This window comes from Cordyceps javanica, chromosome 2, assembly GCF_051103115.1.
Source record: "Cordyceps javanica chromosome 2, complete sequence".
In the NCBI taxonomy this organism is placed as follows: Eukaryota; Fungi; Ascomycota; class Sordariomycetes; order Hypocreales; family Cordycipitaceae; genus Cordyceps; species Cordyceps javanica.
This window is the reverse complement of record NC_139296.1, coordinates 3213907-3235710: the sequence shown is the minus strand read 5'-3', so window position 1 is coordinate 3235710 and position 21804 is coordinate 3213907. Positions and strand designations below refer to the sequence as shown.

Below are 21804 nucleotides of genomic sequence, written 5' to 3'. Positions count from 1 at the left end.
AGCCGGAAACTAGCTGGCGACGTCAGATAATATACTTGTGTTTCCATCCATACCGGTTGTTTGGCTTGCCCATGATTCCGAAAAGGTGGTAGTCCAGGTAATTGAACGCGAGTCTCAGACACTCAAACTGCAGACCGTGTCGGGACGACGGATACGCGAGCTGATAAAATTCAACAGACCAAGTCAGTCTATTGAGCTTGTCAATATACAGTCTCAGCGCTTCCTTTTCGGTGAGATTCTGCTCCCGTATCCCCACCCGGACGAGGTTCAAGTAGGCAGAGCCGTCGTTCTGCTGCTCAACGGCCCTGAGGTCCTTGTACAGACCGATGATGTCGTTGATGAGAATCATCAGCACCGACGCTTGGATCATCTCCGAGGTATCGAGCATGCATTGCTCCGCTTGAGCGGACGACATGGTGAGGGCCATGGGTATCAAACCGCCCACCGTGATGGCCCTTGTTCGGAGCACCTCTTGCGACGAGGCTTCGGTACAAAATTTTGTCCCCTCATCAAACTCGGAATCGAAAAATTGAACGAGAAGATCGCTGCAAAGATTCACGTGCTGCTGCGAGAGCAGTCTTCTCTTCAAGGGCATCAGGTCCTCGGCGAGAATCTCTTGCGCCAGAAGGGCCGCGTCGATGAGCTCTGCCGGGCATTCACCCTTGAACTGGGCCATGTCGTTTGTATTGCCTCCAGTGACAATACTTTTGAGATTTTCGAGGTACGCCTTGCCTGCAGTGTCGTGCAGCCCGTACAATGGCATCATCTCCGTAACCTGATCCATGAGGAAAATCCACGACACGTGGTGGTGCAGGAGGACCCTTCGCTCGTAGCTCAAAGAGGCCTTGTACGAGCAGAGATGGGACAGGTGGACGGAAAGCTGCTTCAATTTTCCCGGGAGAAGAGCAAAGAATGGCCATTGTTGTATGTCCCGGGCAAGCTGCCGCTCCACCTCGTTGTCGTACTGCAGATTCATACTCTCGGGGAAGTAGAGGGCCAATGTCTCGGAACCGAGGCGTGAGTATCTCTCTACTGCAGCCCACTCTGACAAGACTACCAAGGTCGATTCGCTTTGCTCATGCTCGAATAGCACCGTGCTATCGACATAATGCGGATATTCTGTTTTTTGATGTATCATGTTATTGGCAACTGCCTAGCAGCAAAAAAGAATAAGTCAAAGTAAAGTTGCAATTGCGTTGGTGGCGTGGCTCGGTACCCGTCACTATCCATTGAATACGCCAATGGCTTTAAATATACTTGCTGCAAATGTCGATGGCTTCCGAGTCGGCGAAGCCCTGCACTCCTGATGCTCAGGTGAAGCCTGGAAAGCACAGTCTCGGATAGCTATCGCTCAGCTTGGCTACAGTCACACGCAGGATGAGTCCGTTTTCAGTGTACACCATTTTTGTATCTGCAGCCAAGTCAGACACAGCCAGCCACAGCACCGTCAGCACCCGAGACTGACTACATTCTGCATGTTTGCCCTCGACTCGATGTCGCGCGGCGACTCCGAACAGAGGCTGGCTAGGAAAATCGGACGGCCTGTCACAATCATCTCGTAATGTAACGTTTCTTGGCTTCATGTATTGGCCGTGTGACCTCGAGCAATCCCGCCAGGGCGAGCTGAAGCCTCGAACCAGCTCTGCTCGACTCGGACACAGCATGCATACGACAAAACGAAATCCGTGTGTCGCTGCTTGCATGTCCCATTTTACAATTCGGACTCCCCGCATCTTGACGTACTATTCGCGGCGTAAAAGCAATATTCCCGCCAGGTATCGATTTTCTAGAACGAGTTCGACTTTCGGAAGGACCGCACTTGTCCCGCACCCAGCGCGAAATTCATGGCATGCCAGTGATACTCGTCACATCGAGGCGCATCTCAGAATGCTTAAAGACAGTAGAGTGGCTATTCTGAAATAGAAACCACCCCCATGGCCCTCGTTGCATGCTTTGACCATCTTCCCCGCCATCTCACAACCCAAACTCCTACACCTCGCCCGCATAGCTACTTTGGCCACGGAAAGGATATCACAAACACTATATATCAAGGCTGTATCAAGGCCATCTTTGAATGCGTCCCGAGGGAAGTTCTGGGTCCCTCCGCCTCTGTTCAGACGGGGGTCAAGCTCTTGCTCAACACGCCTTTTCATCCTCTTAGTTCCGCATCGTGAGCGCAGACGGACCTGAAGATGTCGGGAAATTCTGACTGTTATTCCTCCTAGACTACATGGAACGATCTAGGGCACTAAATGGACCATGGACCACTTTGCAATAGCGATGGAACAGATCGAAGAATGGTAGCCCGTGGGAGGAACACCTATAGTAGCCGCTATATACGTTAGCGGCCCGTAACATTACGCCTTACCGCATCCAATACATGACGTAATATTCTATGTTGATCTAAAATGCAGTATGCACTCTTCACTGCACGTAGCCATGCTATAACCTTCTGAGTGCGGACTGCTAATACAAGATGGCCCCAAGGGGGACAGGTGATGAAAATATTCCTGAACCTTGGTTCAAGGGTTGATGCCCCTGTAAACCGCCTCGTGTAAAGCCTTCCTGCCACTGAATCGCAAGTTGTTGCTGCCTTTCGGCAAAGTACCGTCATCTGTAAGCTGGGAGGTGTCACTATCCGATGCGGTCCCGGTAAGCCAATGCGTGATCAGTGGTGGAACAATCGTCAGAGACCGGAGATGCCCTGACTGAATCCTGTTGATCATCTCGAGATCAGTAGGCGCTGTCAACCCGCCTCCGCTTCCTACCTGGTACAGCAAGTTTCTTGCTCCTTCCAAGGTCACGGCATAACCTGTGAGGCAGACGGGATACCAAGAAGGGGCTATCACTCGAACGCGAGGCTTCTTCAAGGCACCAGCTCCCCAGTACTCAAGCTCCTGAGGAAAATTATTGTCCATTCTAGTCATCATGCGTCAGCAAACTGAACGTGAACAATCGGTGAGTATGTGATCCCTTTCACTGCCAATGTCCTGATGAGTTGGCTAATTCTACAATGACTCACTCTGTTGAATTTGGCGCATTTCGATCTTCATAAATGTGCGATGCAGGGCGGGTCTCACCCTTAACGTTCCAACAGGTACCGAGGTATAATAGGTCCCAGTCGAGGCCTAGAGATGATTCAGTTCCAAAGTTTCCATCCGATCGTGGGCTGCTATTAATAGGGGATGCTGTGTACCATAAGGGGCATAAGCAGCCTCATATCTCGTGGGCTTATGTCTCCTTAGATGACCCTTCCTGAGTTGAATGCTCATATCCTGGAGTATGTCATGAATTTTGACATCCCAATCGACGTCGTCCTCCAAGATAAGAGCGGTCTGAATTTTTTCTTCGACAATGTGGCGCCAAACGTTGGCATGGCCTCGCCAGCTGCCGAGTTGCTCAGGCCTTAAACTCCCGCTCCCTTCCGGTTTTGCTTTCTCGTGAATCGTACTGCCGTTCACCTGAAATACACTTGTTAGTAACACAAAATCGCGGACAGAAATATATGCACGTACCCCTTCCTTTCGAATCAGACGTATATTTGTCAAAGCGGCCAACATGGCCATGCCATCTCGTCGATCCGACCGGCTGCGAGCGTCAAAATTAGCAACTCGGTTTCGTCACCGTAAGCACGTGAGAGGTCGGATAGTACTGAGGCAGGTTGAGGTAGAAGACTTTTTCGAATCCGAGAGTCTCATTGTGTGCATGCTTAGACAAGCTGTCGCCATACGCTCCCCGTTGGAAAGAGGCCGTGTACGATGGTATAGTGCCAACGGATGTGTAAGTTTCGGATTTCAAAAGTCCAAACAATGTAAGGATAAAGATGAAAGCCGCGGTGAGGTAGAATTTCGCGTGGCCAACCCGCGGAATGAGTCCCTTTGCAGCATTCATTTGGTAGCTTATTGGCAGCACGGGAGGTTTGGCCGGAAATGCCATTCTGAAACCGTCTCTACTGACGAATTTCGGAGAGTAAATCTAAAGAGGACATGCTGGAAATTGTTTTGGGTGTAGTAGCTAATATATACACTGTTTTTGTCGGCAGCGACGTGGAGACACTTCGTAACGGCCACTCTGTGCTTTTTGAACCTGACTGGTAAAGTAAGTATTTATTTACCAAAAAAAAAAAAATCCCGAAGCATGAGACGAAGGGGTAGAGTGTGCGGAGTACTCTGTAAGTATCGAGCCTGGGAATTTCGGTCAAGTGGATCTTGGAATTTTTGACTCGGACACGAAGGTTGATGAAGTCGCATCATATTACGGACAAGGCTCCCCGAGTATCTGCCGTGTCCCTTGACGATGGCAGCCCTTTTTCTACCGAGTATATGCTCAGAAGCACAGCCACTCTTGTCCCGTCCCGATGGTAAGTATCCCATTGTGATTCTCAGGCATGCTACCAGCTCTGAATCCGGTTGAAATCATTGTGGTAGCAAATGACTCGATCGCCGACGGCATTAGGACATGTACTATTTTGTGCCATGCTGCGCAGAAAGAAATCAGCCTGTGCTGATACCAAGTAGACTCTAAAGGGAGGCTTTGGCGAGTCAACGTTGGCCAGGGGTTTCGTGTTTGATGGGTCGCAAGTCATCAATGGGGCCCTTGTTCTTACTGCGTAGTTGACGAGTCCTACTCAGTACTTAATCTGTATCAGTACTATGTACTTGACATGTAAACTCCAACTGGGTCGCAGGTCATCAATGTGGCTCTCACGGGAAGGGAAACGCGACGCATTACAGTGCTGCCCAATGTCATACAACTGAAGTTGTCTACAGGCATCCAATTCTTCTGGAAGTCATTTGGAACATGATGCATGATAAAGGGGCCGTTGACGTCCAACGGAATGATTCCGAGACGGAAGCCACGTCGACATTGAAGTACAGTATGCGAATGATGTGCTGTGCTATTAAAAACCGTTGTGTGAGTACAGTCTTGGCAAACCTTGAATCAGGATGATGGCCATACTGACTTGGCCTGATATATAGGTATGAGGGTGGAGAGGGTACATTATGCAAACAAGACTATCTCTAAGTACTGATTTGGTGTGCATGGTACTCGGTAGTTGAGTGGCGCCGTCTTTACATTTTCTAGAAGCCGACCACTTTGATCCATTTTCAGGGCTTTCCGGCGTAAAATACGAATTTTGCCCAGTAGTTTGTACATGGATCACCATGGTACGAAAGGGCTCGTCTCACAACTATCAGGACCCAGCAGTAAGTAGTTTGCCTGCTGGTTAAGTAACTTGAAGAAGAAATCAAGTTGAGGTACAGAGTAGCCGCCAGTTATCGTCGTTGGGGGCCAAGTGGCTTTTTCGACGGGGCCCATTTGGTCTTGAATCCTCTTGATACATTCCTTGCCATGCTCTGGCACTGACTCATCATTCTTACAACACGATTTACTCCGTATGTACGGAGTACTCCGTATGCACTCCGTACTTGCTATGCATGCTCTTTCCACGTCAAAAAAGTCACCTGTATTAAAGCCCTTGATCCCACCTACCTACCTACCTACCTACCGTGACGCCTCCGCCACACGATAGAGTACGGATACAAGCGATCGCGATGTAAGCAGCCAAGTAAAAGTCCTTGGCTGGTCCGCTCACTCTGTGGATAGTATTTCCGTCGATGGATTGTCCCCCGCGTCCCAATGTTCCGGCCAAGTTGGAAAACATGGAAGAGTAAGTACTCAGTACGGAGTAATAGATCGCAGTCTACCAGTACGTTCTGTAAGAGATCAAGTGTGATACCTCACCAAATTTTTATTTTTATTTACTTTTATCTACTTATATTTATTTTCTTTTTCCTTTCTTCTTTTCAGTTAGCTCCTTTGCACCTGACACCATGCGAGTTACCGCCACACTGCGCACCCCCAAGCAAAATACTTTAGATATACTTTGAAAATGCCGCTGTTTGCCCGGCAGAAAAGGTACTGTATAAGTACCGCCATCAACCTCCGTCCTGGCACATGTTTGCCTTGTCCTCCGCTCTTTAACATTATTAAGTAGCCAGCCGGCCTTGGAGCAAGACGACTCCCGCCCTCGAGCTTCAAGCCCTTCAGCTCCATCTATGTGAATCCGCCATCCATCGCTTGTCTGCCCCTTTCCCCATCGTCTAAACTCTCACTCTCAGCTCGAGTTTCTATTCTGCCTCTCCTCAAGTCATGCGCCGGCTGCCAACGTAGCCCAAAGGTCCGCCCGAACCTCAACATTCCCGGCTCGTCGTCCACATCCCCTATTCGCCGGAGCATGTGCTAGGACCCCTCCACGCCATGGCGGACTTCCACGCCCAAGACTCTTCCGGGCATCGCCAACTTCCAAGAACACCTGATGCACACCATCGAAAAGGTCATGATACGGCGGGCGAGTCGAGCGACAGCGGAGGCCGCGGGGGCCACGGCGGCGGGGGCCACTCGGCCGCGTCAGAGCTCACGCGCGAGCGCCTGCTGCTCTACCAGTCGAGGCTCGCCGCAGATCACACAGATGGGCCGACGCGGCAGGACACAATGAGGAGGAAGCGTAGAGACAAGCCCGGCGGCTCCTTTCTGCTCGATGGCGGAGGCGTCAAGCGCAGCCACAGTTCTCGTCTCCCGAAACCCGCCACCACCGCCAGTCATAGCCGTGGTACGACCGATTCGCTCTCCAACACTCCCGAATCCGCGCGATCGAATGCTCTGCGAGAAAAAGCCATGCGAGTAGTGTCTGATCCGCTTGCCGGCAAGCTTCTCACGCCGTCCCCCGAAGCGGCCAACAATCTCAGTACCGGTTCACTCAACCAGTCGTCTCCTGCATCCTCGCAGAACAGCCATGCTCCAGCTTCTGTAGACGTGGACTCTACTCGGATTGTGAACATGGCTTTGAACCTGAGCGAATCTCGTCGTATTGCCTCTCGTCGACATGTGTCCCGTGCCGCTCCCCCAAATCTTCTGCCTTTCCCCGACTCGACCGCCTCTAACGATCTTCGCCAACAGCTCAAACAGCAACGTCGCTCCTCTCAAAATATCTCTCCCCGTCCAGGACACAGCATGATACCGAGGCAAAGTACAGGCTTGTCAGTGTCAAGCCCACTACATTCCAACTTTCCGGGACAAGACGATCTCTATCGCTACCACTTCTCCGCCTCAACCCTGGCCCGTGCTCAGAAGGCGAAAGATCAGCTAGAGCTCATGGCCCAGTACAGAAGACTTCTCGATGTCTTGCCGCCTTTGAAGCCGGCGCACTTGCGGAGCGTCACGACGAGCCCACCAGCATCCCCAGCAGGCGGCGCAAAAGGCTTCAGCTGGACTGCGACGCCAGGCCCTGTACAACTGGGACGCAAGTACAACCCGCTGCAGTATATCCGAAATCGAAAAGTGAGAGCTCGTGAAAGGAAAATTATCGACGGCGAGCGCCAAGGGTTCGGAGAAGTCGACAGCGTCAAGTCCTGGGTTGAAAAGTGCGAACAAAACATTGCTCTGCAACAACCGGAAGATGAGGCAGCGTGTATGGTGCCATTTTCTGGTGTTGAGGAATCGGCTACGCAGTTCAGGCCTGATTCTCTGACCAAGACGGCTCGAACCCGTCGGCCCCGCGTAGATTGGTTCATTGAGCCCTGCGACATGATCGCCGATGCATACTGGATTGAACAGGATCAAAATAAGGGACTGATCGAAGACCGCCATTGGCGTCGGATATTTCCTCCTGCTTGGGAACTTTCTCGCCCCATGTCGCGGGAGACTGATGAGCCAAGGCACATTGTGCCATTCTCGCCAGATGCCGTTCAGCGGCTTCAGAACGCTTCCGATGTGAATCACGTACATAAGCATAACGGCCTAGAACATGATCGTCAGCCTACCATTGAACGCGCTAGAGAGAAGCTCAGTCACATGAAAGACCCAAGTCACTGGCATGTCTCTGAACATCTTCATGGTAGGCCTCGCTCTAAAATGGATTCCGCCTCCGACTACTCTGAAAGTGAGAACGAGGCACGCAACCGGACGTTACGCGATACCCGAAGGCGGGCAGGACGCAAGGATGCCCAGCCAGGCGACATCTTGCACAAACAGATGCTCGATATGATTGCAAAGGAAAACAACGGCAATGATATACTGGAGCTTGCGGGAGTTGAGCATTTTGTGCCGCCGAGTATGACGAGCCCAGAGCGAGACGTACGCTCGAAATCAGGCAGCTATTTTCACAGTCGTCGAGGGTCTTTGATGGACATGAGCGACCATGAGCCGACCGGCACTTTCGAAAAGATACACAAGACCTCCTCCTCTCGCTTCCATCCCGAAGACCCGGTTATTGAAGGACCTTATCTCCGAGCACCTAGATCGATGGATGACGATGCGTCACTGCCTACATCGCCAGAACTGCAGCCCTCGCGAAAGGCTACACTCGAGTCTGTGTCACCAGAACTACCAGCTCCGTGGACCCGCTCAGGATCCCCTTCCAGAAAAGATGCAACCAAATCTCACACAAACTCGGATGCAAAGCTTGTTGCGGACAGAGATGCAGTTCCAATCAATAGAGCTGACAAAATCGCACGAGAGGCCGCTAGCCGCACGCCGCCTAGTAATGGGGAGTCATCACTGGCGAGGAATGCATCGGCACCCCTGGCTGGAGAAACTATCAAAGGCCATCGCCGCATGGGAAGCTTACTCCAGCGCGCCGACGACCCGAATTCTGGTCTTCGTGGTATATTTAAAGGCCCACGTATTGACACAGTCTTACGCGGCGGTGTCTCTCGCATTGGCGATATTCTACGTAAAAGAGAGGAGTTTGGAGACTCGCAGGAACCTGATTCTACAGATGACTCCGACAGCGAACGGAACAGAGGACGGAGGCGCGCCTCTATCTCCTTGTCTCGCCGTCCCTCCAAGAAGGATCAACACAAGAAGCAGGACTCGAAACACTTTCTCGATGTTATGCCGCAGTTTCAACACGCGCCTGGTACTTCTGATGAGACGGGCATGAAGAAATCCGCAACTTGGACTGGTCGCATTATCCAAAGCAACGAGTCTTCGCGCATTGATTTACTCAAGCCCCCTCAAACCGAAGTTCGACGCCCGTCCAAGTCAACATCCCCACCTCCCAAAGCATCAGGCCGCCTAGAAGAATCCGATGCTTCGGAGCTCGAATCAACCAAGGACCATGTTGCCCTCCAAGCTCACGAAACTGACCTCCAACTCAATGCGATTCTGGGAGATTCCGCTGCGCGTCGCCTTGACCGCAGTGAACGGACCAAGAGTCGCCAGTGGTCAATTGCGGACCAAGGCGGCCGGCAGGTAGAACGAAGTCACCTGTCGAGGCGTGAGATGGCACGTATGAAAACCTTGATCCTGAGCTCGGGTATCAAGGCCATGGAGATTAGCAGGCGCGCACAAGAAACGCACAAGCCGTTTCGCAATGACAGTGCGGATATTTGTGTCAACGTCGCCAACATTGACTGGGACGGGATCGCCAAGCTGTGCCCGGATAGCAAGCACTTGCAAAATCAAGACGTGCCGTTTGCTGAGGTCTACCCGCTCGCCGCGCAGACGCTTACCAGCACCATCCAGATCTTCGGGCAGCGCTGGCAGGTCGCCGCGGACAAGTTCACATCGCACACCGGGCCGGAGCTGCACCGGCGCGTCGGGGCCGTGCGATCTCGCGTGGCGGACGACTTGGCGCCAATGACGCGGGCGGCTGTCGAGGAGGCCGACGAGGCCAGCCGCAGCCTAGCGCTGGATCAGCCGCTGCGCATCAAGCACGTCGTGGACACGATTGAGAAGATGCTCCGCAGGCGGCGGCGCAGGTTGCGCTGGCTGCGGCGCGGCCTCTGGCTCAGCGTCGAGTGGCTGGTCGTTGGCTTCATGTGGTACGTCTGGTTCGTCGTCATGATCCTCCGCGTGTTTCTCGGCATCGGCAAAGGTATCTGGCACGGTGTCAAGTGGGTGCTGTGGCTTGCGTAGACACTTGCTGTCAAGGTGCTCTCTCTCCTCTTTTCCTCTTCTCTCTTGCTTCTTTCCTCGTCTGCTCAAACGCATTAGGCTACGCGCCAACCACGCTTTGCTTGGATTCTTTTTTTTTTTTTTTTTTTTTTTTTTCAAAACTCTGTACTTTTTTTTTTGCCTGCCACAATCGATCAAAGCATTTGAGAAAGCGACAATTGATACCCTGCTTTGGCATGCATTCCGGCTCTGCTACCATCTTGGATTTTTGTTTTGTAAACTCCAATGACAATATATTCCTTGTAATCTTCTACCAGTTTTTGTTTATATCGGCACACTTGACATATATGCACGACCATGAAAGTGCTTGAACACATTTTCGTTCCGGCCTCCTCGAGGATCATGGTTGTTTACGTGCATTTGAATTCTGTGTTTCTCAATAGATGGCGCTCAATTACCGTGAGCTCCCTGCATAATACAAGAAACCTTGACCTACTACTGTTGCTCAGTCGTATACAGCATTGGGCGTGCAATGACAAATGAACGATGCGTTGTTAAAGGCATCAAGTCTCCGTCCGATGCGGAGAGACTGGCCGATCACGTCCAAATTGGCAGCTGAAAATATTCTACAAGCTGGCAAAATCAACATTTACAAACATTACCCTGAGACGATGACAAAACAATCAGACAGAGGCCCCCATGGACACGGCGATGGTTGCCTCTCATGTTTGGGAAGGATCACTCCAGGCAGGTTCATGTAATTAAAACGACAGTAGGAGACAAAATAAAGGATAGTAGATCTAAATTACACGAAAAACTGTAAACTTTTTCGTCCATGGCCCCATACCTCTTTTACTCGATTCTCTTTTTGCCCTCCTCGGCACTAAGGAAACGTGCGGTGCTCAGACCGCGCTCATGTCGTGCAACAAAGCTGCCCAGCACTGCGTCCTTGCGCGCTTTCGAGTAGTGCTCATTGTAGCCCTCCGTGGCAAACGGACGAGGGTTAAGCGTGGGCCAATTAACCTATGGAGATGCTTGTTAGTTCAGCTAATACAGCGCCAGGAGTTTTGGGAGAATCATACGTAAAGCATGCCGTGGCCGAGGATAAAGTGAACACACCAGGCAGCGACGGCGGTCCAGAAGAGAATGAAGATGCGCATGGGCAGGACCTTGGCATCCGCCTCACGCTTAGTAAAGATGCCGATAAAGACAATGAATGTGCTAAATGCGAGCAGGTAGGGGATCGACTGAATAAGGAGGGGGCGTCTGTCTACGAATATACGGCCCAGGCCGATTCCTGACTTGCCGGGTTGGTAGGCACCTAGGAAAAGATCGAAGCTGTCCTGGCGGGGACCGTCGAGGAAGTTGTTGAGGAAATAGCGCGTGATGCCGATACGTCCATCTTGAAGGGCGCCGAGCTTGGTTCGCTTGCCCGTGCGGGTAACATCTGTCTTCATAGCTCCAGTACCGGAGTAGGAACCGGAGACGGTATCAGCATTGTCGGCCCAGAGATTGCGGAAGAGGAACTCAAAGGCAGGGTCTTGGTCTCGGAAGGAAGCACCACGCGGCATGAGGCCAAGTTCACTGAAAATTCGGTCAAGCACAGCCCGAGCAAACATGCTTTGTACAACATTGGTACGATCAAGACAGTCCATGCAGTTGGTGCGCATAACGCTGGTCTGGAGACTGCGGGCCTCGAGCTTGTCATCAAGACCACCGGGCATATTTACGCCGCGGAAGTACGATTGTGTTTCAAGCTCTTGGTGCATGCGCGTGACCAGGTTATAAGCTTTGTCCATCCTCATGCCCTTGGTCTCGGTGTGAAAGTCGAAGTAGACGTAATGGATCTTGTCAAACTGGTTGCGACTGCTGCTGCTGGGGGTGACAGTAAACTTTTCGCTGGTGGCGTCGGAAACGTTACCGGCTCTAGAGAGCGCGTCGCACATTTGTTCATATGACTCTTTGACATTGCGCTCACGACCCTTGGAGTTGACCAAGTTGATCAGGTAATTGTCGCCGTAGATGCGAATCTGCTCATCAAAATGGCGGGCGGCGGGAGCGGTAGCAGTCTCGGTGCCTCGGACTTGCAGTTTGGGCGTGTAACGTAAGCTGTTGATCTCGGACCAATATGTGGGAACGCTGCCTCGAGTCTGCACGTAGGACATGATTTGCATCTCCTTGCCGTCGGCACCACCGAGCTTGCCGCTCTGCATATCGGTGCTGCCAGCGAAGCCGCCCATACCAGTGCTGGTCTCGTTGAGAATAACGACTTGTTCTGTCTCGTTGTAGTTGGCGACATGACCTTCCTCGTCAACACCACGGGTGAAGAATCGTGTACCACCACGGTATCTGGATCGACGGGAGATGAGAGTAAGACTGAGAGGGATACCCTTGAATGAGGTTTGCTTCATCTCAAACATGCCAAACATGCAGGGGAGGATGAAGGGGTCGATGCTGGGTTGTGTGCCGGGCTGGGCGCGGGAGCCGAGGTTGCGGAAGTCGATGAGGTCTGACTGAAGGAACTTGTTGTAAAAGAAGCGGTCGTCGGCGCGCATCCAGAGGGGCTTGGTGGTGTCGGCGTGGGATTGTCTTTGAAACGAGTTTGTGAGATCGAGCGAATAGGAGAAGTAGAGGGGTGCCTTTTGGAGGAATGTATCGAGGAGGCGGACAAAGGTATCCTCGTCGGGATCGTGAATCTGGCGCTCGCGCATGGGCAGTATCTCGGCGGTAAGGACCTTGTAGACCATCTGGCCCTTGAGGCGGCCGACAGGCTTGGTCTTGTTGATAATGACGACATATTTATCTGCAGGGAATGGATTGTTAACAAATTGACAAGTAGACGAGTCGGCGGTCTGGGGGGAGGAGCGCAGACGGACCGAGTTTGAGTTGAATGAGACCGAGAACGCCGGCAATGCTAGAGACGCGAGTAGCGCGCTTCGTGGACTGCAAAGAGGGCTCAGTCAAGCTGACATCACCGGTGGGACGGTCGAGAACTAATGCCGGGGCATTGGGAGAGGAGGGCGAGGTGAAGGTGTAGGCATCGTTGCTAACACGCAGGTTGATGTCGCGGTAGGGGAACAGGGGCCCGGTGATGGGGGCCATGGTGTCCGGCGGGCGGCGGGCAGGAAGCGATTCGAGTACTGAGGGCCGCGACAAATGCGCCTGGATGGAAGGTGGGCGATGCAAGAGGGCAAGGCGGTCCTCGAAAAGGTAGCCGACGAGTTGGATGGCGAGATGGCGGGATGGAAGATCGGGTAAAGTTGAGGCCAACGGGGCTGGCGAAGCTGATCGGAGCAGGCCAATCTGAAGTGGGCTCGGTTGGTGTTTACAGCGCTCAGCGCCGCAGTGTTTGGCGGGTATGTGCAGGGGCGGTGCTGGAGGTAGTGGCCTTGGTACCTGGCAACTGCGCCTCAAATGCCGAATAAGTACTCCGTATGTCAAAATTGATTGCCATGTAGTTTGAGATGTCACACAACGAGGAGCATTTTATAACATTGTATTTATTCATGTGTCGTCTTGTTGGAGATTGAATGCGGTACCTACTGTAAGACCGTGGCCAGTTTTAAGTATTCTAAGTACTTAAAACCTGCCTAAGAACCTGCAGTAAGTAGGTGCCCAGGTGGGAGGGACCTAGGTAGATACCCACTTGCCAGCTTCCGATTCCAACTCGCGCCCGTCAACGTCACTGCTCGCTGTAAAAGCTTCCACGCTAAGTAGTCCAAAGAGGACTAGTCGAGGGACTCACTGGCATTCAGGGGAGGGGCAGCGCTCAAGGGTCGCTCGCGGCTGCCGAGGAGCACTGGCAACTGGGTAACTTAGCTAAGTACTAAAGCAAGGTACGTAGGTAGGTGAGCAGACTTGGAGAGAAAAGGTCCAACTAATGCTGTGAGGAAGCTACGAAGGACTTTCTTCTTAATTTTTAACCGACGTGGAAACCTTTTTTTGTGGAATAATTCTCTTTAATTTACTTTTTTTGCCCTTTGTTTTTTTCTTTTCCTTTTTTGGGGGGGATCTTGTGCTCTATAGGCCGATGGCAATAGATTTGGGCAGTTTTGCAGTTACCCCGCCAGATTCAGCACATACATACTCCGTACCTACGGAGTACTTACTTACATGCCCGTCCCGATTGCATGCCAAAAGAGGTGTGCTCCAAGCTTTCTACCTACGTACCTATCTTATGTACCTACCTATACTTATAAGACTACGGATGCTTCCCCTCTCAACTCACCAACTGCAAGGGCCCAAAACATGCAGGCCTTGTGTCAGCCCCCTTTGAGATCTTTGACTCGCCTCGCGCCGCGTCTCGATCCAGGGCCCACGGCAATAAGGAACATATTCCCTTATCGGGAAACGTTTGTTTTTAATTCTTCTTGTCAGTATCAGGCGAGAATAAGGTTGAATAAGCAACAGATGAATAATGCACCACTTAAAGTTCCTCTGGCGCAACCCAAACCCGCCAAAAAATCGCATTTGTCAGCCCGCTTTTGCAATCATCTCTGCCTGTGGAGCGGTTGAAACGCCGTCGGGCAGACAGACACACCTACTGATAATAGTTATCTGCATGCCAAAAGACCGCCAAGGGCTACCAAAGGCCGCCAAATCCGCAACGCGTAAAAGCTTCAAGTCAAGACTGGTCCTGGTCATCGAACCCCTATGTAGGTTTTTTGTACATGCCCAAGTACATGGCAAGTACATGGCATCTGCCCCCAAACGCCGCGGCTCAATGACAAGTCGGGCATGCGCAGTTTGAAAAGCAAAGCAAGGAAATACAAAGAGGCTAGCTAGTCTTGGCTGAACACTTCTGGAGTGATGGTTGGATCTAGATACAGATAATATTGGCGTTTGATTACAGGCTCGCCCAACTTTGACTAGGAGGCGGCACAACGCCTATCCTAGATTGAACAGATTATCCTCGGCTCAGTTCAAAAACTCGCTACGTTTACTGGTCTAGAGATTGACAACTCCCCATACCTATTCCATCCATCATCCATCCATCGACTTAATAATTTATCAGTGACGGGTTTCCCCATAATATTCCTCCGTTGTCTTCCAGTCCGATGGCTCAACAAAGTCCGCGGGCCTCTAGAACGTACCAGCGCACAACCCACACCACATTATGCCGCAAGCACGACAGTAGAAACGATTAATAATGCAGATTGATCTTGGGGCCTCAAGCGCCGATACACACGCTTCCTTCGTGATCCACTACAATGGTGTTATCTAGTTCAAGTTACTATAAAAGCCCTCGTCGCTCCGGCGGTGCCATCGCCTCTTCCCATCTCACAGCCGCTCAACTCACAAAGCGTCCTCTTCATTACCGCCAAACACACGTCTCTCAACCCGCCCCCCCTTCCGCTTCACACAATGACAGCCTCGTCCTCATCCAAGCTGTGGCAGCCTCTCAAGGTCGGCCGCACTACCATCTCTCAGCGCATTGCTCTCGCGCCCTTGACCCGCTTCCGCAATGATGACGACCACGTCGCGACCGACATCATGACCCAGTACTATGCCGAGCGCGCCTCGGTCCCCGGCACGCTGCTCGTCACCGAAGCCACCGGCATCTCCCCGGCCGCCGAGGGCCAGCCCAACCTGCCCGGCGTGCACAGCGCCGCCCAGACCCAGGCCTGGAAGAAGGTCTACGACGCCGTCCACGCAAAGGGGGGCGTCGTCTACCAGCAGATCTGGCACCAGGGCCGCGCCGTCGACGACAAGTACGTCGCCGGCCGCGGCTTCAAGTACAACTCGAGCTCCGGCAAGGTCATGCCCGGCCGCGACGTCGCTCCGGAGCCGCTGACCGAGCCCGAGATCCTGGCCATCATTGACGACTTCCGAAAGTCGGCCCGCAACGTCGTCGATGCCGGCGGCGACGGCGTCGAAATACATGGTGCCCACGGCTACTTGATTGACCAGTTCACCCGCGACAGCGTCAACGACCGCACCGACAAGTGGGGTGGCTCCGTCGAGAACCGCGCCCGCTTTCTTCTCGAGATTGTCAAGGCTGTCAGCGACGAGATTGGCGCCGACCGCACCGCTCTGCGTCTCAGCCCCTTCGCCACCTTCCAAGGCGCCGTGTCTTCCGACACATGGACTCAGACCGGCTACATCCTGGACCAGATCAAGGCCCGCGGCCACAAGCTTGCCTACCTGTCGCTCGTGGAGCCCCGTGGCGACCCTGTCCTCCTCTTCATCGGACCTCACAAGGTCGACCCCTTTGCCAATGGTGAAAAGTCGCTCAAGTACTTCCTCCGCAAGTGGGACAACTTCAGCCCCGTGATTGTCACCGGCGCATATGATCTTGAGGGTGCCGCTCCGGCGGTCGATGAGGAGTATGCCGAATGGGATGTCATTGTTGGTTACGGACGTCCCTTCATCTCGAACCCCGACCTGGTATTCCGCATCAAAAATCAGATCCCTTTTACTGAGTACAACCGCAAGACATTTTACCTTCCCAAGGTGACCACGGGCTACATTGACTATCCCTTCAGCGAGCAGGCCATCCAGGCCGGTCTTGGTCCTGTGCGAGCTGAGATCAAGCTATAAGGGATGTTGGTGCCGAATCAAGCGTTGCTATGATGTGCATGGAAAGGAGAAAGGCGTTTTATGTTTTCGCATTTAGACTGATAGAAATTTAGATTTGGTAGAATAATAGAACTGCTTTTGATATGCAGGTGTTGCCGAGGATTGGCATGTAGACTACATGTTGTGCTACTACCGACGTACAAAAGCTTGTCTGTCATTACAATAATAAGTGTAAGTAATCTGCAAGGACCACGGTATGGCCAAGTTGTACTTTGCTTGTAACTATATAGGGTAGCCACTTGCCACACAAGCACAAAGTCGACAACGGCTGGGAAAGCGGGGCTCATTTGTGGACGCTAGCTGGACACCTGGACAACTGGAGTACCAAATGGCTAAAAGCATCTGCCTAAAACGCCTCGTCATCACAGTCAGCTCCATGTGATGATGCAAGAGGCCAAGAATCTGAAACAATAGATGCGATCAAATTCGATTTATAGGAGAAGCAACAGATCTCCAGTCTCTCTCGAGAACAATATCGGCGTATGATGAGATGCTTCCTGAGAAAATCTTCATTGTTATCCGTCACCTGACGTGACTGTCGAGGCGCTAACTACCAGGTAGGTAGGTACCTGAAAGACTGCTGTATCACGGGCTGCCTTGTCTGCTTGTCTTGCTGCCCACCACATCTGCCCCTGCAACGAACCAGGTGCTCACTGCTGGCACAATGCGGTCGCTGGACCGCCCACTTTACCTGGCAACCTAGGTATTGCTGCCGTAACCACCGCCACCAATCGCCCGCCCCCCAACCTGACGTGGTGCCGCCTCTCATCAACCACGACCGAACCACCGACTTCATCCACTACTGAGCACTTGCAACGTCCCACCATCAACTCTTCCACCACCACCCTTACCAACGGCTTCATCTCCCGCCGCGCTCACCACTGCGCACGCACGGCTCCAACTTCGTCTCGCCGCATCTAAGAAACTGCCTTGTCCGACGCTTCCACCGACTTCATCCCTTACCGCTGGATCAAATCTGACGAGACCTTTACGTCCCTCCGCTCGCTCGCTCATCCGTCTCTCCCTCATACCCACCACCAAATACAGTCATAATGGCCTCCAGAGGACCCCCCGGTGCGCGCGGCGGCTCCAATAACCGCTTTGCTCAGTTTAAGCTAGTTCTACTCGGTATGTTTTGATCCAGGAAATCCTCCTGGAGCTCAGGAAACGCTAATCATTCGGGTGTGTAGGAGAGTCCGCCGTCGGAAAGGTACGACTGCGTCCCATCAGGATGCCCGAGCCATCTACGTCCAAGTACCCAGACTAACATCGCAGGAATCTAGAGTTCCATCGTTTTGAGATTTGTCAAGGTAAGACGTCGACTGCAAGCTGCCTGTTTCCCTCTTTGCATCCGCTGACTTTTTTTTTTCTTCAGGACCAATTCGACTCTTTCCGCGAATCCACCATCGGCGCTGCGTTCCTCACCCAAACCATCTCTCTCGATGAGACCACCACTGTCAAGTTTGAGATTTGGGACACTGCTGGCCAGGAGCGCTACAAATCGCTCGCCCCCATGTACTACCGCAACGCCAACTGCGCCGTCGTTGTATACGACATCACACAGTCTGTACGTGCTTGCCTCCTCGCAAATTTCGGCCATGTCGGATATATCACTGACCAGCTCCACTATACAGTCTTCCCTCGACAAGGCCAAAGCTTGGGTCAAGGAACTCCAACGCCAAGCGAATGAAAACATCATCATCGCCCTCGCTGGCAACAAGCTCGATCTAGTCACGGAACAGCCTGACAAGCGCGCCATCCCCACCGCCGACGCTGAAGCCTACGCCAAGGAGGCCGGTCTTCTCTTCTTCGAGACCTCAGCCAAAACTGCTGAGAATGTCCCCGAACTCTTTACTGCCATCGCCAAGAAGCTTCCCCTCGACCAGGCTGGCCCCAGACATGCACGTCCTGGCCAGCGTCCCGGCGTCAGCTTGGCCCCCGAAAACTCAAACACCAACGCTGCCGGCCCTTGCAGCTGTTAAAGCGCTCTGGCCCTCTGAATTGCAAATTCATGGTGGAACATGTATCCGGCCAACAGAGACGACTGCACCATTGGGCTAGGCTTCGCCGCCCTCCCATCCCAAATAGACTTAATGTCGTGAAGATCTGGCAAAGGCCTTCTTGTTACTTTTTTTTTTCGTCCCTCTCGCCTCGGGCTTGCGCAGTATATTTCTTGGAGTCCTGGGTTTTGTTGGAATTCGCTTGATGGTTCTTATTTCTTCTTGGTCTATTTAATATCGACGTTGATTTTCTGGCAGCTAGCCTGGGTCTGCGACTCTTGCTTTACTACACGGCTACCGCCGTCAACGGGCTTCAGCAACCTGTTTGCTACGAGGCTTCCGGCCGAGTATATACCAGGCTGGTGGGCAAGCGGTCTACATGTACGTACTTCAGTTTGTACCATCAGATCTTAATGCATAGAATATGACATGGAAACCTTCCTTCTGCGACACAAGCAATCTAAGCAGTCTTCTGTCACCGAGTCGCTGCCTAATCCTTTGAGAATCCAGTTCCGTATTTCTGGTCAACCACGTAACTGTGAAGGCGCAGCAGTGCAGGACTTGTACAAGCTTGTGAATGTTCCACTGACAGCTAGCCACAATGATGACAAGCCACCCGGAAAGCTTGACAAGCGACAACCAAACGTAATAGACGAAATCAATGAAATATTCGATGTACCTTTGTGTCTTTCTAAATTGTCATCAATATGGTCATACCAGCACTTGCTCTGAAATTTAGCACCCATCACGGCCAACCTTGATGTATTGCGTCACTCCCGGTTCCTGCCGCGGCGTCCCAGCCCAGCCCGCTTTAGCGCGATCCGAGCTCTTAGCCGAACTTTTGCCCTGAGCGTTTTTGTCCACTGCGTAGCAGCCCGGAGCCGTAGCAGCATCTCGTTCCTCAAGCACACCCTCCCCCGTTGGCCATTGCATCTCCAATGTTGCGATCATCGCTCCGGTCAACCAGGCTGCTCAGCGGCCAGCCCATTGCGGCTGCTGCCGGGCGCCAATGGCCCGCCGCCGCGTCGCGACGCTCGGTTCTGCTTCAAAACGTGAGCTTTCTTGCCCTCCCGCCCGCCGGGTATCCCGACGACCTGCCTGCTGTCCAGAGACCGCCGACGTACCGACTGTCGAGCTCGAGATTCGGACAATTCTTTTCCTTCCGAAAGCTAACGAGCTAGCAGAGATACTATGCCGACAAGAAGATTGACCCAAACGTCCCCAAGCCGCCTGTCCTCCCGACTTCCGAAATCAAAAGCTCCGAACGTTCGCCCGCGCCCGCCGAGGAGACCATTGAGAAGAAGGTCGGCATCGATGAGGTTCCTCTGACTCCTCCGCCTGTGCCCAAGGACATCGCCGAAAAAGCCGCTGCCGTTGCGTCCGCTGCCTCTCAAGTCGCCGGCAGCGGTAACAAGTCGGCTCCTCCGCCTCCTCCACCACCCAAGAAAAAGGGTTTCATGGCCCGCCTCCGCCGTTTCGTCACCTCCCTGATCCTCCTCGGCGTTCTCGGTTTCGCAGGCGGTGTTTGGTACTCGCGCATCAACGACACCTTCCACGACATCTTCACCGAATTTGTGCCCTTTGGCGAGCAGGCCGTCCTGTACCTTGAGGAGCTCGAGTTCCAGAAAAAGTTCCCCAATGCCCACCGGGCTGGTTCTGAGCGCCCTGCCCCGAGCTCCGGCGAGCATGTGCGCATCCCAGCCCAGAGCGGTGCATCATGGCGAGTTGCCGATAGCGGTGAGCCTGTCGGCCGTCAGTCAACGTCTGCTTCTTCCTCACGCCAGAAGCCAGCCGCCAAGTCTGACCCGGCTCCTAAAAAGGAGGCTGTGCCTGTCGAAGCGAAACCTGCTGAGGCCAAATCTGCCGAGGCTCGACCTGCGTCTGTCGCCAGCAAAGGATCCAAAGACTTCAAGGCTCCCGAAGTCAACGAGCCCTCTCGCTTCCCTCCCCTGGAGCCCATTGACCTGATGAGCCTTCCCGACGCCAAGGAGCCTATCGTCCAGGATCTTGTCCGCATGCTCAACGACCTGATCCTCGTCATCAACGCTGACAATGCCCATGGCAAATACTCCACCACCATTGCCAAGGCAAAGCGCGAAGTCGGCGAAGTTGGCGACAAACTCAAGTCCCTCAAGACTGGTGTGGAGAAGAAGGCTGCCAGTGAGGTCAAGTCTACGATTGCCGAGTTTGACAAGGCTGCCACCGAGCTCGTGAAGCGAGTTGAGAACACCATGGCTCAGCAGGAAGCGTCATGGCGCAAAGAGTTTGAGGAGGAGATGAACAAGGTCCGCGACACCTACGATCAGCGTGCCAAGCTCCTACTTGAACGTGAGCAAAAACTGAATGAGGAGAAGCTCCAGACCAAGCTTCTGGAGCAGGCAGTCGCTTTGAAGAAGGATTTTGTCAAGGAAGTTCAGAACCGTGTTGAGGCTGAGCGCGAAGGTCGCTTAAGCAAACTGAAGGAGCTCACGGCTGCTGTAGCTGACCTGGAGAAGCTGACCGTTGGCTGGAACAGTGTTCTTGACACCAACCTGAAGACTCAGCAGCTTCACGTTGCTGTTGAGGCTGTCCGTGCGAAGCTTGAAAGTGCTACACACCCAAGGCCCTTCATCAAGGAGTTGGTCGCCCTCAAGGAGATTGCTTCCAACGACGATGTCGTTGATGCTGCCATCTCCTCAATCAACCCCTCTGCCTACCAGAAGGGTATCTCCTCGCCCTCATATCTTATTGATCGATTCCGTCGTGTAGCTGGCGAGGTCCGCAAGGCTTCCCTACTACCCGATGATGCCGGTGTTGCGAGCCACGCTTCCAGCTGGGTTCTAAGCCATCTCATGTTCAAAAAGCAGGGCCTAGCAGAGGGTGACGATGTAGAGAGCATCCTGACGCGGACGCAGACCTTCCTCGAGGAGGGCGACTTGGACGCTGCCGCCCGTGAGATGAACGGCCTCGACGGTTGGGCCAAGACTCTCAGCCGGGACTGGCTCGGGGAGGTCCGCAAGGTGCTGGAGGTGCAACAAGCTCTTGATGTAAGTTGACTCACTGCAATCGGCATGCCGCTGGGCGTCACTAACCTTGAATTTTTCTCTAGGTCATTGCCACAGAGGCCCGCCTGCAAAGCCTGCGCGTAGACTAAAAGATGGGAGCATACCAAAAACAATACGTCTGTTTTCTTTGTGGTGTACATTTGTTTTCGGGGAGATGCGTCTAGGAGGCCTGTGGCCTGTGTATTAGATATATCAATAGACCGTCTTGAAAGTTCATTCGGATTTATGTAATTGCACAATGTCATCCGAATGCATCAAGCACAATATCTAGGTTACTTAAA

At 52.9% G+C, this 21804-nt stretch overlaps 7 protein-coding genes across 7 annotated transcripts; 4 read left to right on the top strand and 3 right to left on the bottom strand.

Moving 5' to 3' along the window:
- Positions 1-22: 22 nt before the first annotated feature.
- Positions 23-976, bottom strand: V2A60_003461 (uncharacterized protein; the record flags this gene model as incomplete). The annotated part of the gene is made up of 1 exon (XM_083254795.1): positions 23-976. The coding sequence occupies one exon, from the start codon at positions 974-976 to the stop codon at positions 23-25; it is 954 nt and encodes a 317-aa protein (XP_083110921.1).
- Positions 977-2522: 1546 nt separating this feature from the next.
- V2A60_003460 (uncharacterized protein) lies at positions 2523-3936 on the bottom strand (the record flags this gene model as incomplete). The annotated part of the gene is made up of 5 exons (XM_083254794.1): positions 2523-2919; positions 3023-3128; positions 3197-3461; positions 3516-3588; positions 3653-3936. 5 exons carry the CDS (start codon positions 3934-3936, stop codon positions 2523-2525), a joined length of 1125 nt encoding a protein of 374 aa, XP_083110920.1.
- A 2325-nt stretch (positions 3937-6261) lies between these two features.
- V2A60_003459 (uncharacterized protein) lies at positions 6262-9921 on the top strand (the record flags this gene model as incomplete). Its single annotated transcript, XM_083254793.1, has 1 exon — positions 6262-9921. The coding sequence occupies one exon, from the start codon at positions 6262-6264 to the stop codon at positions 9919-9921; it is 3660 nt and encodes a 1219-aa protein (XP_083110919.1).
- Positions 9922-10752: 831 nt separating this feature from the next.
- V2A60_003458 (SacI homology domain-containing protein) lies at positions 10753-13002 on the bottom strand (the record flags this gene model as incomplete). Its single annotated transcript, XM_083254792.1, has 3 exons — positions 10753-10923; positions 10983-12703; positions 12777-13002. 3 exons carry the CDS (start codon positions 13000-13002, stop codon positions 10753-10755), a joined length of 2118 nt encoding a protein of 705 aa, XP_083110918.1.
- Positions 13003-15264: 2262 nt separating this feature from the next.
- On the top strand, positions 15265-16440 carry V2A60_003457 (alkene reductase; the record flags this gene model as incomplete). Its single annotated transcript, XM_083254791.1, has 1 exon — positions 15265-16440. One exon carries the CDS (start codon positions 15265-15267, stop codon positions 16438-16440), a length of 1176 nt encoding a protein of 391 aa, XP_083110917.1.
- Positions 16441-17531: 1091 nt separating this feature from the next.
- Positions 17532-18461, top strand: V2A60_003456 (ras family-domain-containing protein; the record flags this gene model as incomplete). The annotated part of the gene is made up of 5 exons (XM_083254790.1): positions 17532-17607; positions 17670-17689; positions 17763-17789; positions 17855-18046; positions 18114-18461. The coding sequence occupies 5 exons, from the start codon at positions 17532-17534 to the stop codon at positions 18459-18461; spliced, it is 663 nt and encodes a 220-aa protein (XP_083110916.1).
- A 956-nt stretch (positions 18462-19417) lies between these two features.
- On the top strand, positions 19418-21612 carry V2A60_003455 (mitochondrial inner membrane protein Mitofilin; the record flags this gene model as incomplete). The annotated part of the gene is made up of 3 exons (XM_083254789.1): positions 19418-19531; positions 19664-21505; positions 21568-21612. The coding sequence occupies 3 exons, from the start codon at positions 19418-19420 to the stop codon at positions 21610-21612; spliced, it is 2001 nt and encodes a 666-aa protein (XP_083110915.1).
- Between the last annotated feature and the right edge of the window lie 192 nt (positions 21613-21804).